Below are 16,830 nucleotides of genomic sequence, written 5' to 3' on the forward strand. Positions count from 1 at the left end.
CAATGAGTAAGATTCTATGGTGGTGATTTTCCTTTCTCAAAAAAAGTGAACTCTGAGGTGAATTCTAGCTCCTTGATATAATCTGCCAGCAGCAAATGCCCTGCATAAACCTCTCCAGTCTGCTGTGCCAGTGACCCATTAATCTTTTACTCTTGGGCTCTGTTGGAGCAGAGACTGTCAGTTCTGCTGAACAGTTAGTTATGTTGGTGATGTGATCAAATGACCACAGAATAACTTACACTTGCTTTCATTTGTGATCTGAGCTGTGTGTGCACGGGGTATTCCAAAGGCAACAGCCTACTGGATTAACCCCCGCAAGTACTTGACTGAGCCCTCATTAATACAGGTAAAGTATTCTGATGGTGGTGGTGACATCATCGACAGGTCAACTGCTGATTCAATAAATCATTTCAATACCTTATTTTTCGATCTGATATTATTGTGTATGTGATGCTGCGTACAGTAGCATGGTCTAGTTTTCATGCCATAAAGAACAGCTTGGGGGGTGGTCAGAATGCTCTCTGGAGATCACAGGAGCAGTTGCATGCTGCTTACACCCCTCTAAGGGGTGCTACTTATTTCCTTCCCATAAGTTTGGCCAGCTCTGCTGGCCAGTAGGCATGAGATGAAGGGAATCATGCCCTATTGGGCATGCCGTATGCTTCCAGGGACATAATTGCAGGACAAGGCTGCTGTAATATGTTGGGGACGAGCTTGGCAGTTGTACAGCCCTAGGACTGAGGGGGTCATAACTGCAGCTGTAAATTACCATGGTACTCTTCTCCTGCACTGTGCCTAGTGCTCCTCAGCCCCACTGTAGAATCTGAGCCAATGGGCTAGATGTGCCACTGCCTTTCGTTTGATATAGTTATTCATACCTTGTAAAGTAGGTGTAAGAACCCTGTCAAATCAGAATGGTAGTACTTGGAAGCCATTTAATTGCAGAGCTGTAACGGACACAAGGTGTGTCAGTGGAGAATCAGGCCAACACAGCATAAAATGGGCATAAGTGAGATCAGAGTCAGGCCCTTTGTGTTTGCAACACGAATGTTCCCACTTCTTGGAATTCGGTCACTGCTAGTTCCTAAAGGAACCAAAATCCTCTATGATAAGCTCAGAGTTCACCCTTTTTTCTCCTGAAAGTGATATTTCATGAGGCAAGCAGTTGCAGTTCTGAAATGAAGAGAGAGCTGACATACATTTAACCAAACAGTATCCGGTGCCCGTACAAGAGAATCAGAAAACACAGATAATATCTCACTTAACCAGCAGTGCTTATCCTGCTGGTTTTTTTTTTTCAGTTCTAGATTGGGTCTAACAGTTGAGGGAGAATGAAAGACCAGTGAGAATGTTTTCACCACTATCACACAAAGATCTCCCCAAGGAACCACTATTTGTAGTTCTCCACTTTTGCCAGTTGATGAGAAAACAGGGAAAAAGGTTTTGCTTCCAACGTGGCAGGCTAGAGCCTCAGCTGGTGTAAATCAGCTTAGCTGCATTTAGTTCCAGTCATTGTGTCTGATTCTCTTCTTAAGCCAGTGTAAACTGGGAGAAATTTCATCAATCTTAGTGACTTTATACCAGTTTAAAAATAACATAAGTAAAAGGAGAATTAGGTTTCTAGTCTTCAGTCAAGATAATCTTGTTTCTTTCTTCTTGCATTACTATGTAAGTGACCATAGAGTTATCACTCAAAATAACCCTAAAGCTTCAGAAGCCTTTAGCTAATATTAGTTTCTAGAAAAGTAAAGGTCCAGTATTTCTAAAAGAAAACATTTACTGTCTTACTTTTAATAAGACTGAGTGCTTCTAAAGCACCTTTCTGGCCTGAACCTCGGTGGTATCAAAAAATTCTGTGGAGATGCTGAAGCAGCTCGGTGCTCGTTGGCTTCACTGGGAGTAAAAAATGCTTGGAACATTCTTGGATTGGTTCCGTAAGTTTCCCCAAACTCCTGTTTGGTAGTCAGTGCTTTCATTCCCATGATACAGATGGAGAAACTGAAGTACAAAGATGTTGAGGGCCTTCAGTTTGCAAAATAAACAATCTGCAGGGTTGGGCCCTAATGCTGCAATTCTCTCACATGTGTCAGGGGTTAGGCATTTGAGACCCTATTTGGAGAGCCTAAATATGGATTTGGGTGCTTGATTTTAGGCATCCAAGTTTAAAATTTTTGGCTTAAGTGACTTACCCAAGGTCACCCAATGGCTCAGTGGCAAAGCCAGGAATAGAATTCAGATTTCCCAGCAGTCCTGTGCTTTCCCTCTAAAGCTTTTTATAAACAAGGGTATGTTTTAAGGCTGTTTTAAAAATACAAAATTTACACCTAGATGCTAGACTGCTGTGTGTGTGTGTGTTTCACACACTTTGAGCAAAACTATGTATAAAAGTGGAGTGAATGTGTGAGACTTCTATGATTTTGTGACAATTTAACAAATGGTCCCAGTGCTCACTACTAGCTTTAAAATCGCATCCCTTACATCTGTTGTTATTCTGGACATGCCTGTAAGAAATTAAATGGAGAACTGTTTCTTTTCCCCCTTTCCATTTTTAAATTCATCTGCAAGAAATGTTAGCAAGATTGCATATCTGTAAGATTGCCATGCAGTAATGAATTTATCAGAGTGTAACAATTTAGATGTAGTTAAGGCATGAAATAAGAATATCATGCTCTGGAATCCAAAAGAAAAAGCTCCCCAAACATAGCTATTCTAAAACTATTATTTTTACCCAGTGTTTTCTTATACAAGGATTGTGCTATCATGTGCGGTGGGAAGAAATCCCAAGCTTCTATGGCAAGAGTTATTAAAGCCAAGTTTGCAAAGTGGAGTTTCCTCAGACAAAGTAGTGTGTTCGATCTTCAGCTTGTGTAAATCAGCTCCACTGAAGTCTACTGATTTGCACCAGTTGGGTATCTGACCCCATTCTTCAGTAAAACTAAACAAGCAGCAATCCATATTCATCTGGCAAACCTGGTTATTTACAGTAAGCTGCCAAAGTGCTTGACCTTCCTTTAAAGATGTGGAGGTAAGATGCCTAACTTTGGGGAGGAATACAGTTCTGATTTGTGCTTGCTATTCCATGTGGTATGCAGTTACCTATTTAAACTGGTCTTGAGAAACACAAGCCTGATAATTTTTATGATCGCTTTTCTCCCAAATCTAGAGTAAGTATGTGGGCTTTAACTGGGATAATGGAGAGCACAATAGGGCCTTGAAACTTGCAAGTGGCTTTTGATTTATTTATTTTTAAGCCATTTTGCCAAGAAAAGTCTAAGATTAGGGAAACTTGTTCTGATTGGGAATGACCCTCACCCATGAGTTTCTTCTTCTTTTCTTAAATAGCTCAAATGTTTAAACCATATTACCCCACTCTCTGTAAGATGCATCTAAGGGCTTGGCAAGTTGTGATTTGCCGTGAAAAAGTTGTTGGCAAGTCTTAAGTTCCTTAAAGCCTATAAAGTAGTGAAGGAAATTACAGGGCTAGCTGCACAAAGCCGCTGAGCAAATAATAATCAAAACAACATTTTAATCAGCGTACTTCCTGCTTTGTCCTTTTTTGCTCTGAGTTCATGCTCTTCTTTTCCCTCACTCAACCCATCTTCAGCTGGACATCCATATCTAGTCAGTATTATTTGTCTCTTTATGAAAATACCATAGAAGTTAGAGATGTGAAAGCCATTTTAACCCATATAGTCTGTCCTGCCAGTGCGTGGATTAGTCCCTACAGTTTATCTTGAAGTTCTTTGTCCACTGTAGTTTTAAATGATTCATCTGACGCTGCTCCTGCAGCTTCCCTTGGGAGACTGTTGTACAATCTGATAAATTCATCAGTAAGAAATTAAGTCAACTTCTTTCTTTTCCCTTTTTAAATTTAATCCCCTTATACCTAGTTACGTAGCCACAAAGTCCTTAGCAGCACTTTCATTTCTATACCATCTTCAAACACTTGTGGATGATCTTCATAAAAGGCCCTCAGTAAAGTTAGTGGTGTTATTCCGGCATCAATGAGATCAGAATCCAGCCCATTGTCTATCTCAATCTTTATTGTTTGATAAAAGAATTGTCTTTTAATAATGGTGGTCTAAATTAATCTCCTAGATAACTCCATTGGCTACAGTATAGTGGCACCAGGCCTGAATTTGACCCATAGTGTTTAAAGCCATTGTAAGAGGGCCTCTTGGCAGGATAACGCATGCTGTAGTACTAGACAACAGTGTTGTACCCACAGAGAATGAAAATTAACACAGGAAACCTCCCCATCTGTCATAGTGCAGTAATTAGGAGTGGAATTATTTTCTGAAACGTTTTACATTTGGAACTGAAATGTTACCTTTTTAATTTAAAAAAATTGCGATGGAACCTGGTTTGTTTATACAGCAAAAAGCTTGTATTCAAGCTATTGGGTTGTTTCACTTTGCTAATGAGAGATCACAAAACACAAAGCAGTACCATGTTGAGTTGTGCTTGATTTTGGCAGCAGTGTACTGGGAAGCCAAACCATGCAAGGTGCTGAGCGACAGAAGTCACTGGGAGATGAGGGAACTAAGCATCTTGTAGGGTCAAACCATTTTTAAGCCTTTGTTGTGAGTCAGCCAGTGAGAACTGTGGCGAAGAGTGAAGCCATCCTGTAGACCAGAGTGGGCAGACTGTGGCCCATATCCAGCCTGGCAGACCATTTAATCCTTCCCTCATCTCCAGCTGGGGAGCAGGGTCAGGGGTTTGTCCTGCTCCGGCACTCCAGCCAGCATGACCCCTCCCCTCCCCCAGCTTGACCCCCTCCGGCCCCAGTGTAGTACATGGAGGCGTGGCCTGGCTGCTCTGCACGCTGCCGCATCGGTAGGCGCTGCTCCTTCCGCAGCTCCCGTTGGCTGTGGTTCACAGCCAATGGGAGCTGCAGGGGTGGCACCTGCTGACGGGGCAGCGTGCAGAGCCCCCGGGTGCTCCTTGGAGCCGGAGGGGGGACATGCTTCCAAGAGCTGCTTGTGGTAAGCGCCGCCCAGAGCCTGCACCCCTGAGCCCAACCCCGCACCCCAGTCCCCTGCCACAGCCCTGGTCCCCCTCCTGCCTTCTGAACCCCTCAATCCCAGCCCAGATCCCTCTCTTGTACCCCAAGACCCTCATCCCCAGCCCCACCCCAGAGCCTGCACCCCCCAGTCAGAGCCCTCATCCTCCCGCCTCCGGTGCCCCAACAGCCTGCCCCATCCCTGATCCCCCTCCTGCCCTCTGATCCCATTGGTCCCAGCCCAGAGCACCCTCCTGCACCCCAAACCCCTCATCCCCGGCCACACCCCAGAGTCCACACCCCCAGCTGGAGCCCTCACATCCCTCCCATGTACCCCAACCCCATGCCCCAGCCCTGATCTCCCTCCTGCCCTCTGAACCCCTCAGTCCAAGCCTGGAGCCACCTCCTGCACCCGAAACCCTCATCCCCAGCCCCACCCCAGAGCCCTTACCCCCCCCCACCCTAACCCAGAGGCCACCCCCCCCCCATACCCTGAACTCCTCGTTTCTGGCACCACCCCAGAGCCTGCACCCTAGCCAGAGGCCTCACCCCTATCCCTCAGTCCTACCAATTTCGTGAGCATTCATGGCCCGCCATACACTTTCCATACCCCAATGTGCCCACCCCTGCTGTAGACTCTAGTCATTTGTGAGTAGAGCTTTTAGAGCATTCAGACAATTTGTCAGTATAGTTTTGCTGTTCATAAGTGCTAGCACCAGAGCAAAAATCTGCTTATCTTCATGTAGCATCCAGAGAAAAAAGTAGGAAGTCAGTCCCTTGATGTTCTGGATAAAGTAAATCTAGCAGGGATGTTCTTCCAGGCATATAACTGTCACTGCAGCAGGAGCTTTTCATGCAAGAGGATAGCAGGCTAGGGTCCCTGGTAAGTGTTTTATCTATTCCACCCAATATTATTAATCTTACGTTATTATTTATTCTTCTGTGACTAGGAAAAGAAAGTCCTCCAATAAGTGATGTCCCAGATGATGCAGATGAGCCCATGCCTGTACCAGAAGACCTTTCAACCAGTACAGGAGGACAGCAGAAGAATGACAGAGTTTTGGGTAAGATGGTTGGTCTGCTGTGTTTAGAAATATTAGTCACCATAGTAGTATTAAACAAAACACTCTATAGTTGACTGTTATACTAGGAAGTCTTGAGTCTCTTCATCGCCTTTAGCAGATGGTAATTCAAAGAGGTTGTTCAGTGCTTTCCCCCCAGCCATCACCTAGGGGAATGCAGTCAGCAGGCCAGCAGAACTAGAAAGATCCTGCCATTTGTCTAGTTTCTAAAGCATGACTGGTTGGATGCATCTCCCTCAAGGAGATGAAACCCTTCTCGTTCTGCATAGGAAACTGTTCTGCTGTAGGGATCGGTAATAGATTATGAAGTGCGTGGTTCCAAGGCAAAATAAAGCTACTCCAATTATGTTAACATGTGGAACATTCAGTTTTCTGATCTGAAGATTAGCTTGGCCATGAGCACGTTAGCTCTGTGCTTGGTGGATTTCTTCAAACATTTCACATTATAGCATACGGTTTGCTCATAACTTGCAAATTCTTTGGCTATGTATGTCCAACCTTTTTACAGACTGCTCTGCAATGACGCTTACTGTTTTTATTGTGCATACCCTGAAAATCACTTGAATTTCTCTTTCCTGTGTAATCTGCAAAATGGCCAGATCCATTAGTTTACAGCTAATCATGAACCAGAACTGATTTGCAAAGTGCTGATACTTCTTCTTAGACTAAGAGCTTGTTTGCTTCGCCCTTTAATCCACCCAAGACAGGTGTCAATTCTAATGAGCACTAGTGTGATGAGCACTAACTGGCCCATGTGGACCCTCCTGGCATGCACTAAAAGTCCTCCACTGTTCATTAATGTGGTACTGTTCGGAATGGAGCTGTGTTAACATACACTAGGGAAGTTTTAGTGCACGCCAACAGAGTTTACAGTTAGTGTGCAACATGCTAATGCACACTGGAATTTACACCTGTCTGTTGTGGACTAATGCAGTGTGTAGACAAGCGCAGAATCATTAACTCACAGCCCAGTGTGAAGGATTGGGTCTGTTGCTGCCTGACACACGTATGTGCCTATGTTTACTCTGGTAGAGAAAAATATTCAAATATACCTGTGCTGCTGCTTGTCTCCACTAGGGAGGCCAACTCAGAAGGAATTTACAAAGCCATAGAATCAACATTTCCTCTGTCTTCCAGATCTGAGATTAATACCAGGAAAGACTGAAATGTCCCTTTCCTTAGGAAGAGGCAATAAATATTAATATGCCCTTCTTGCCTGTTGCCAGCGCTGGGAGTTAGTAAAATTCCATTGATGTTTGGATAAACAGAGGTGCCAGGAGAAGGGTTTATTTTGTGGTAGCAGTTAGAGGCCCCAGTAGAGATGGGGCCCCATTGTGCAAGAGACTATATAAACAAAAGATTGAGAGGGTCCCTGCCCTGAAGAGTTTATACTCTGAACAGAGAAGACACACAAAGGATGGGAGGGGAAGAGGAGTCACAAAAAGGGGAAATGGCTCATCCAAACTGATCACGTAGGGCAGGGGCAGAGCAGTGAATAGAACCACCAGCCCAATACTGCCTTGGGAGTCTTGATTTTGTTCAGCGCTTAAGCAAATATTCTCAAAAGTTGGAGCATAAAATTAGGCTCCTAAAGCTGTAATTAGGCACCTAAAATAAGTGGTCTGACTCTTTAAAAAGAAAAAAAAAAGTACAGGTGCTCAGTGTAACCCATGCAGCTCCTGCCGTGGTGTTCTGTTCCATCTAGTGGCACCAAGGCCACTTAAAGAGAGATTAATGAGTTTGCTCTACAGCCTTAGCAAAGAGCAATATAGCTTTTAGCTCATGCAGTAGAGGCTCATGTATTAAGCTCCTGAGGTCCCAGGTTCAGTTCCGCTTGCCGACGACTGGGGTCTGTCAGTGTTACACTCAGTAGTTTTGAAAATCAGTCCACTTATGAATTTAGGAGTCTAACTTTAGGCACCTGTTTTTGAAAACGTTGGCCTTTATATCTTTGTTAACATGCTCAGTAAACTGAACCTATCACTCTCCCACAATAACCTGCCATTACTACATATTCAAATCTTGACTTAAAACCGCCTAATCAAATAACTGGTGAATATAGATAATTTTTAAAACAGCCAATATTTTGATTACATCAATTTTATTTAACCGCACACAGATTATGCAAAATGGGCCATACTGAAACCCACCTTTGCTGGTGGTGCAGTTTTCCTATAGGCTTCTCAGCACACCTGTAGTGAGATTGCAAAGTAGTACATATCTACAGGGAGTTTTTATAAAACAAATACATTGTTCTTGGGTTTCCCCGTACAATGAAATATATCTCTTGTCCTCATAGGATCCCAATGGTAAAACAGGTCTTCATCATCTTGACTGCAGCATATCTTTCTACAGCTGCTGAAAGACCCTCATGTACCATCCATGGCTTCTTGGGTAACAGGGATTACTTTCTTGCAAGGAAGAGATGCACTGTCCTATATAACAACAAAGACAATTTGCAGTACTCTGCTCTCTGGGCGCTATTCATTATAGCCGCTGAATCCAACACTTATTTCATAGAATAGGATCCAACATGTATTTCTCTAGACCCCAGAAATGGATTTGCTTTCATCCTTTCTAATACTCTTTTCTCCCGGAGCTAATCATAGTTTTTCTTTGAAAATTATATTCTCCTGATTAAAAGGCCTCAATTTCGTAATAACTACCCCATATTCCACACAAACGTAGTGCTGTGTGGAGTATAATACATGCATCTGCTTGCTACCTTTCTTTTTTTTTTTTTTAAAGTAAAGATGGGGTTCGTAATTCTGCCTTCATAATACTTATCAGTGCATGTTATAGGGTCCCTCCAGTTGAACAGGTAGGCATTTTGTTTATCATTCCATCTTTGTCAGAGTTAAATACATGACTTCCATCTCCCATTAGCAAGGCTTGGTGTGCAGCATGCATTTTTACGTAGTCAGTGAAATATGGCTTCCAGAGGTATTTTGGTTTGATAAGGTGGCTCCCCTATCCAGAAAAAGTTTAATGGCAGCCAAGGTTTAATGAATGCAATAGTAGAGATACTACAATGTTTGGGCCATATAACTTGCTGGACAGCTAGGAGAAGAACCTGTTACCACTGTGACAGTGGCACAGAAGTGTAGAAACGCCTTACATTGCACATTAAAGGAGTTTTTCTATACTTCTATCAGATGTATTATCTCTGTGTATTATCAGAGCTCATAAGTAAACTCGTCACTGGCTTCTGAGAATACTCTAAACCAGCAGAGCAAAGCACCAATAAAGAGGGTCAGGGGACATAATTTAAGTAATTCCCTGATCAGCTTGCCAACTTCTTTACCATCTAACTCCTGGATCACTTTGAGGTTGAATAGCTTCCTCCTTCAACCTCTACTTCTGCTGCTCAGTGTACCAAATCTCCTTCCTGCCTTTCTTCTCCACCCTAGATTTCCTTCTTGTTCTGATCTGGCACTTATAACCGTTTTTCTTTTCTTTTTGCTCTGCTCACCCAGACCCACCTACTCTGAGTTTCAGGATCTTTACTCCTAGAAACCACAAGTGATATTTTTAAAAGTGCCTAAATGACTTAGGAACACAAGTTCCACAGAAAGCCACTGACTTGTGTTAAGTCACACAAGGCCCAGATTCTGAAAGATATTTAGGCTCCTAACTTCAATGGAAGTTTGAGGATCTGGGCCTTGGGCACTTTTGAAAATCCCCCCCTTCAGTGTTTTATAACCTTGCATAGATGCATAGTCCTACTTCCCATGTTTAACTGTTAATTAAAAAGCTGACCTGGAATATTCGGTTCCCATTCTCACTGCTCTCATTCAGGGTTTGTAATAAACATTTAGAGCAGCTGCTGTGAATCATCACTGCTGAGCTCCTTGCATTTGATAGGCAGTTACAGTTTAAGATCTTCTCACCCTGAGAATTTGCCCTGATTTTAAGCCATCTGTGGCGAGCCACTGATATGCAAACCCCTAGAATAGACTAGTAAATCCCCCATTTGCATTGGTGTAACTTGCCTTCGTTTCCACCCGTGCAAATAGAAGCTTCCTTTGCCTACATTTGAGTTTACATAAGTGTGCCTACATCAATGGCTGGCCACTGATGGCTGAAATGTGAGGCAAATTTCAAGCTTAGATGAGGCCTCAGAAACGAAATTGTGGGCCCAGGGCTCACAAATTTTCTGAAACTATAGCTGCCTACTAACAGTGGGTATCCATATTGCTTACTCACAGCAGCTGCTTTAAACATTCATTTCAGAATTGAATGGGGGCAGTGAAGAGAACCAGTGGCTTTGTAAACGAAAGGTAAAAGTGGCCACCAGCCCAGTAGCAAGTGATTGCTATGGGCTTGGAATTTTTAGACCACAGGACCATTCTTCCTTCCCAGAGTGAATGGGGAAAGCTCCTCCCCCACGTGTTGAAATGTGGACAGACTGTGAGGTAAAATGCCCAAAGTCACAGGTTTTAGGGGTCACAGGGTGGGGGGAGGGAGAAATCACTCTTTTAACCCAAGGCATGATGGCTTTTACTGTAAACTAAAAACTCCAGTCAGTTTTCTCAACCCATTTAAAAAATATAGCATGGGGGGAGGGCATGAAGGGGAAGGGAAGAGCAATATTGGTTCCTCTCTCCTCTAATTTGAGTTTGGTAAAGGGCTGATGTTACCTCCCTCCCACACACCTAATTTTCAGTAGGAACCTGCTCAGTTACTGAACCTCAGCACCTGGCATCGTTGGGACTCCAACACATCCCTAGGACCCTTTAGTCCATGTGTCTTGGTGATTCAGAGAAGGTGTCACTTGTATTACTGTCTTCTTAGATCTGGTGCATACTAGGCTTCTCACTCCTAGATACCATAGTCTTTTATTTCTCCTAAAGCACTCCAGCACCTGGAAAGAAGATACCAGGGTACACAGGTGCCTGAAGGTGCCACCTACTACAGGTCAACTTTAAAATAGTTGTGTGGCAACTCACAACTAGGTGAGTGCAGGCAGAGAAAAAGTGAGAGACGTCTGCTGAAAAAGAGGGAGACAAAGCAGGAAAACAAAAGGGGAAGTGCATCACCCTAGATTGTTGCGATAAGTCCATATTACTCTGTCCAGTTAATTGCTATTTTGACAGTGGAACTGTGGGCCCCAAACTATTAAGCATATAGGAGGGCAACAGAACTAAACTCTTTACGGTCACCCAATCTGTCTCATCCAGTTGGACTTTGGTGGCCAACAAGGGTGCGTTCTGTGTATGTATAATAAAATACTTGTGTGTGTAAAATCTCAGAGAGAAAGAGAGTGAATATAAAGCTAGAGTGTGGCTTAAAGGGTTCACTTTCATCAGTTTGGGATGTCCATGTTGTTCACATGACTGGAAAAGTGCTGAGGGAGTTACGTGAAACATCCTGAATAAGTGCTGGTAAAAACTCATGTATTCTGTAGGCACCAAAGATGTGACTGAAAAACTACTTTAGAAATGTTTTGGGGAAACTTGCATGTTTGTATTGGAAGTTCTCTATTAAATCCTCACAATAAAGCCGGATTTCTGCAGTATCATGAATCCAGCTGAAGAGGTTTCTGACGGAGTGAAAAAAAATTATAACCAATATGTTTTAGAAACTTTTTAAAATAGGGAAGCTGGGAATCTCCCCTCACATATAGGCTAAAGCTTCCATTGAGGAGTCATGAGATAGTGGATCTTAAAACTGTCACTAGTGCAGCTCTGAATATTGCCTGCAGTTGGACCCTGGCCAGTATGATTTTGTGGGAAATTCCACATTTGAGAGGAAAGTAGGAAATATTTTTGTGGAGGTTGTTCTTTTAAAAAATATGGCTGAATGAAACAGCTCAGGGTTTTTCTCTGTTAGAGTAAATAGGATGCAGAAGAATTAGTGGGCAGAGTGCAAAAAGGACTGTTAAAGGTGCATGATAAATCACACAAATATCATTACCACAGAAGTTGGGGGAAGGGTGTATGTGATGCATCGTTTATACATCAGCCTGGCAAAAATTCTATTTGCCCATTGGATAGAATGAGACGGTGCACTACACATATATTTATATGGACTGCTGAAGTGAGGCACTAAGATGATGGATGTGGAGGGCTAATGGAATATTGAAGGATTTTGCCATGCTGCTGAAAACAAGCTGTGCAACACAGATGATGGTTATTTTCAGCAGCTTATAAATGCAGACAAATAGGAACAGTTTTCCATGAGGCCAGTGAAAGATAGTTCCTTGAACCCAGAATTATATCCCTGATGCATTTAAAAGGCCTGCTAAAAATAATGGCATGACAGCTTCTCAAAAGAAAGTTGTAAGAATTGTTTATAATGGCAAATGTTAGGTAGTCTAATCATATGGGTCACTGCCACGCCCCTATCATAAAATACTTTAACACAGGGCACTGTGGAAGGTAAGCCTGAAACCTACGATAAAACCTGTGTCAAATTCTGCTCTTGGGTATAATCACTTGACTTCAAGTACTTCATTGAGACCAGAAGTTATCCTAAATAAGATAATACTTTGGGGCAATGGGTGTTACACTCTACAAGCAGCTTTTTCATGCTTTATCCTTTAAGTGGAGGAATGTCTTCTCTACCCAAAACACAACAACATTATGGGTGGGAATGCCCAAATTGTGTAATTTGTAGATCTGACGCCATTTTAAGGGTACCCAAGCATTGCTGAGGGCAGTGCAAATGTCCACTAGTAAATGTCATTGCTATGCCAGGGAAAAAACAAAACTGTCCCAGTGTTATTTCTTCACAGTGGAAAGTAAGGCCTTGTGTATACTGCAAAGTTTTGTCTGTAAAAGCTGCCTTTTGCCAACAAAACAAGGGAGGTGTACACACTGCTAAGCTACTTTTGGTGGTAAAATAAAACCACCTCAATGAGAGGCATAAAGCTTTTTGCAGCAAGTTAAAGCAACAAAGCGTCAGTGTAAACACTGCTGTGTGTTTTGTTGACATAACTGGCTTCCACCAGTATCCCACAATGCCTGCTCTGACTGCTCTGCTCACTTTTTCGATCACTGCTGCCCTGCAGGCATGCCCCTCCCCACCCTTTCAAAGCTCAGGGAAGTATCTGACAGCTGAGCATCCTGCTCTGTTTGGGGAACAAATTGAAAATCATTAATGTGGAATGCTCCTCTTCAGCACTGCACTAAAAACGCAGTAGCAGGCGGTAGGGAGTGGGGACAGGAGACATTGCTGTGCTGCTTTGACATTCCTCAGCATGGAGAGCTCACAGAGTTTCTCAGGATGCTGCTCCCTGCAGCTGAGGAGGCTGTGGGAGAACTCGGAGGGAATCACAGAACCATTGGCAGGCAGAGGAGGCTGCTTCTGGAGAGACTGCTGTGCAGAGCGGAGCTGGGGGCTGACTTGGGGGGTCCCCTCCCCCTACCTCAGCAGAGGCCGGTCAGCCTGCTGTCTCCTTTGCACCAGACACACCACTCTTCTTTCCCTCCTCCAACCCCCTTTCAGTTGAAAAAGGGGCTGACAGTCTACTAGGATGCCTCTGAAACGATGGGAATGAAAAACCTACATCATGTGACGCTGTACCTACCCTATGAGGCATTTGCAAACCCTTCCCAAAGCACCCCCTGGCCAGTTGCACAGTGGGATAGCTACCATAGTGCACTACTCTCTGTGTGGATGCAAGAGCTGCTAGTGTGAATGTGTTCTGCCAACACAGGGAGCTAGTGTGGCCATGCAACAGCAGTTTTAATTAACACACTTTAAAGCAGCATAACTTTTGCCATCAAAACTTTGTAGTGTAGACAAGACCTAAGCAAGCAGTGAGCTTTGGCAAACTGGAGACAAGCAGGGTGCTTAGCTGTGTGGCTTTTAAGTACGGATACTGAGCCTGCTGATCTAATCTACGGTTAAAGGAAGTTGTTTTTTTATCTATGAAGCACATCTCTTCTGCTCTGATAAGCTCCATTCTAGGTGGGGAGTTAAAATTATCTAGCAGGATCTCAGCCATGGCTGCAGCAGAGCTCAGACAAGTAGGGCTTTTGCTGGATGTGGGGGAGTAGATTTTAGACTGGGGAGGACCTTTGTGACAGTAGCTTGCTAAACCTCAGGTTATTTTAAGGGAATGACTGTGTATAGAGAGTTTGGATGGGTCTCAGGTCCACACACTTTTACATTTATTATTTGTTGTTTACCATTTGGCTCAGACTCGCTCTCTCGCATGTGCAAGTTCTGACTAAACCTGAGCATGCTGTAGGGTTGTAGTCAAAGCCAGAAGATGATTGGTCTAAGCCATGATGCAAAGAGCAACTGTTGCCTGAGGTTTGGATCTAACTGATCACTCTGCTTTTTCTAGTGGCATATTATCCTCTTGTCACACATGTAACTTGGGCTACCACTACATAATTTAGGGCCATTTTTCAAAGGTACTCAGGCCCCTAAAAGTTCAGATAGGTGCCTAGTGGGATTTACAAAAGTGCCTAGGCACCTAAGTACAATTGCTTTTGAGACTCCCCCTAGGTGTTTGGCTGTTCTTTAGGGGCCTGAATACCTTTGAAAATCTGACCTTTAGTGCTTGTGTACATTAGGGGCATTGGCAGTGGTGTAGTTGCACTGATGCAAACCCCTAATGTAGATGTGCTGTACCAACGCAAAATGGAGCTTGCACTTGCACCAGTACTACAATAAGTTGCTCCAGGGCAGTGTGTCTACATTAGTGGTTTGCACCAGTGCATGATGTCAGTGTAACTGCACCAGTGCAAATTTCCATAGTGTACGCAGGCCTTAAATCTCTGATCAAGAAAGGGCAAAAGAAAAGCTAATTTATTTATTCCAGTTTCCTTTTCTAAATTCTTGATCCAATAAAGTCTGTAACAAAAGCTCACTGAGTTCAGTGGGACAGAGATGTGTCCCTGGATCTTTCCAGTTCTGTTAATTGAAGTCCTCTCCAACCCTAATCAAAATGGATCCCTCTAGGGAAATTGTGCACCGAATGCAGAAGGTTGAATTCCCAGCAGCACACCTTTTGCTCTTTTCATTGCAAACTTGTGAGTCTTTTATTTATAGAAATAGGGTGAAGAGAACAGGCAGTTGACTTGTGAGCTAAAAGGAACCTGTTCACCAGAGTCATGGCTTCAGGAAACAACTTGTAGAAAGTCCAGCTCTGACCTCAGTTATATACACTCTGGAATGAATAAGATAGAAGATGAAGAAGCAGGAAATAAAAAGCTGCACATGCTCTACATACCGTTACAGGCTTCCCCCTGCCACTTCTACCCACAAGGGCAGAATTTTATGTTGTAAAGATGCATGTGTGGGAAAACTAAATATCAAGATAATACTCAATTTTTTTTTCAGTTTGCTGCTATTTCCTTGTTTCGTTTACATTTTTAAGTTAGGGATACCATTTTCAAAAGTGACTAAGGACCAAATTTTAAAGGTATTTAAAATTAAGATGCCTAAAGATGCCGAATGGGATATTCAGAAGTGCCTAGTGGCCTAACTCCTATTGAAATCAATGAGATTTAGGTGCCTACAATTTTTGAAAATCAGATATAGGCTCCTAAGTCACGTAGGCCCAGATTCTCAAAGGTATTTAGGTATCTAGCTCCCATTGGAATCACTCAGAGTTAGGCACCTAAATACCTTTGAGAATCTAGGTCTTCGGAACTTTTGAAAATGTTACCCTGGACATGTAGACAATTCTGTTTATAAAGCAGACAGCTAACTTGCCATTAATTTCCTATTTAGCAGAGATGTTTAAATAAATCCAAGTTTTGGTTGCTGACTGTCACCTTTGCTCCTCTCCCGTGCTGCCCCCCACCCCAGTTTAGTCAGAATTTTTCTTCCACTCTCCCAAGTGAACTAGCAAAGAGTTTTAAAAGCAGAAGAGACTCATGTACTCCCTAAAACGTGTAAGTAGAACTTAAATTGTAAGCCAAATTTTCTACTCTTTTTTTCTGACCTGGAAAATACATCTTTTGAGGAAGTTGCTTTTACAAAGTTTTCAGTAACCTTGTTTGCTCTGGACTTTTATGTGAAACGAGATGAGCCTTCCTTTTTATTTATTTTTTTAAAAAGGAGCTTTAACAGAAATTAGAATTAGAGGGAATAACCTAACAGAAATTTCTAGTGAACTGAAAGGTATGTTTTAAGTGAATTTGGAGGTGCTTTCAGCATGTGTTGCAATTTATATAAGAGGAAATATTTATTGTGCATATTTCATCATTTAAAATCATCCTGTATTTGTAACAGGCAATGAGCAGCAAACATCCCCACTTGGATGGATGTGAACTTGGCACAATCCTGGGGAGTGAAATGCTCGTCCTTTCCCTTTCAAGATACATTTGCATCTCAGGGTGGTGTGAACAGGGTTATGGGCATGTAATTCCTGTGGTAGATATATGTTTCAGTCTTTGCAATTGGCATTAGGAGTTGATATTAAAGCGGAAGGTCTTCATTAGCACTGAAATGAGCATTGCCAGCCAAGGAATATCACTAATCCTGCTCTGTTCACATGGGACAGTCTCTTTTTTGTAAAGACAAGGTGGTTGAGGTAATATCTTTTATTGGACCATTTTCTGTTGGTGAGAAAGACAAGCTTTTGAGTCTCAGAAAACTCTTCTTCAGGTCTGGGTAAGATACTCTGAGCGTCACAGCTAAATGCGAGGTGGAACAGCTTGTAAACAAATTTTCAGTCTGCCCTCATGACAGAGTCTTTCCAGAGAAGAACCATGCATTTCTTTCTTCCTGTGCCTGTAAAGAGATCCCCACTAAAAGTAAACTGATAGGTCTAATCCTACTCTT

At 42.9% G+C, this 16,830-nt stretch overlaps 1 protein-coding gene across 10 annotated transcripts in view; it reads left to right on the forward strand.

The window, feature by feature from the left end:
• The window catches only part of IKZF1 (IKAROS family zinc finger 1), a 96,627-nt gene that overhangs the window by 16,445 nt on the left and 63,352 nt on the right, over nt 1-16,830 (forward strand). For all 10 annotated transcript variants that reach the window (XM_050937721.1, XM_050937716.1, XM_050937711.1 and 7 more), the window contains exon 3: nt 5,953-6,066. In XM_050937721.1, coding sequence (XP_050793678.1) covers nt 5,953-6,066 — 114 coding nt within the window. The remainder of the gene's footprint in view (nt 1-5,952; nt 6,067-16,830) is intronic.

The sequence above is a fragment of the Gopherus flavomarginatus genome, chromosome 2 (genome assembly GCF_025201925.1).
Source record: "Gopherus flavomarginatus isolate rGopFla2 chromosome 2, rGopFla2.mat.asm, whole genome shotgun sequence".
Classification (NCBI taxonomy): Eukaryota; Metazoa; Chordata; order Testudines; family Testudinidae; genus Gopherus; species Gopherus flavomarginatus.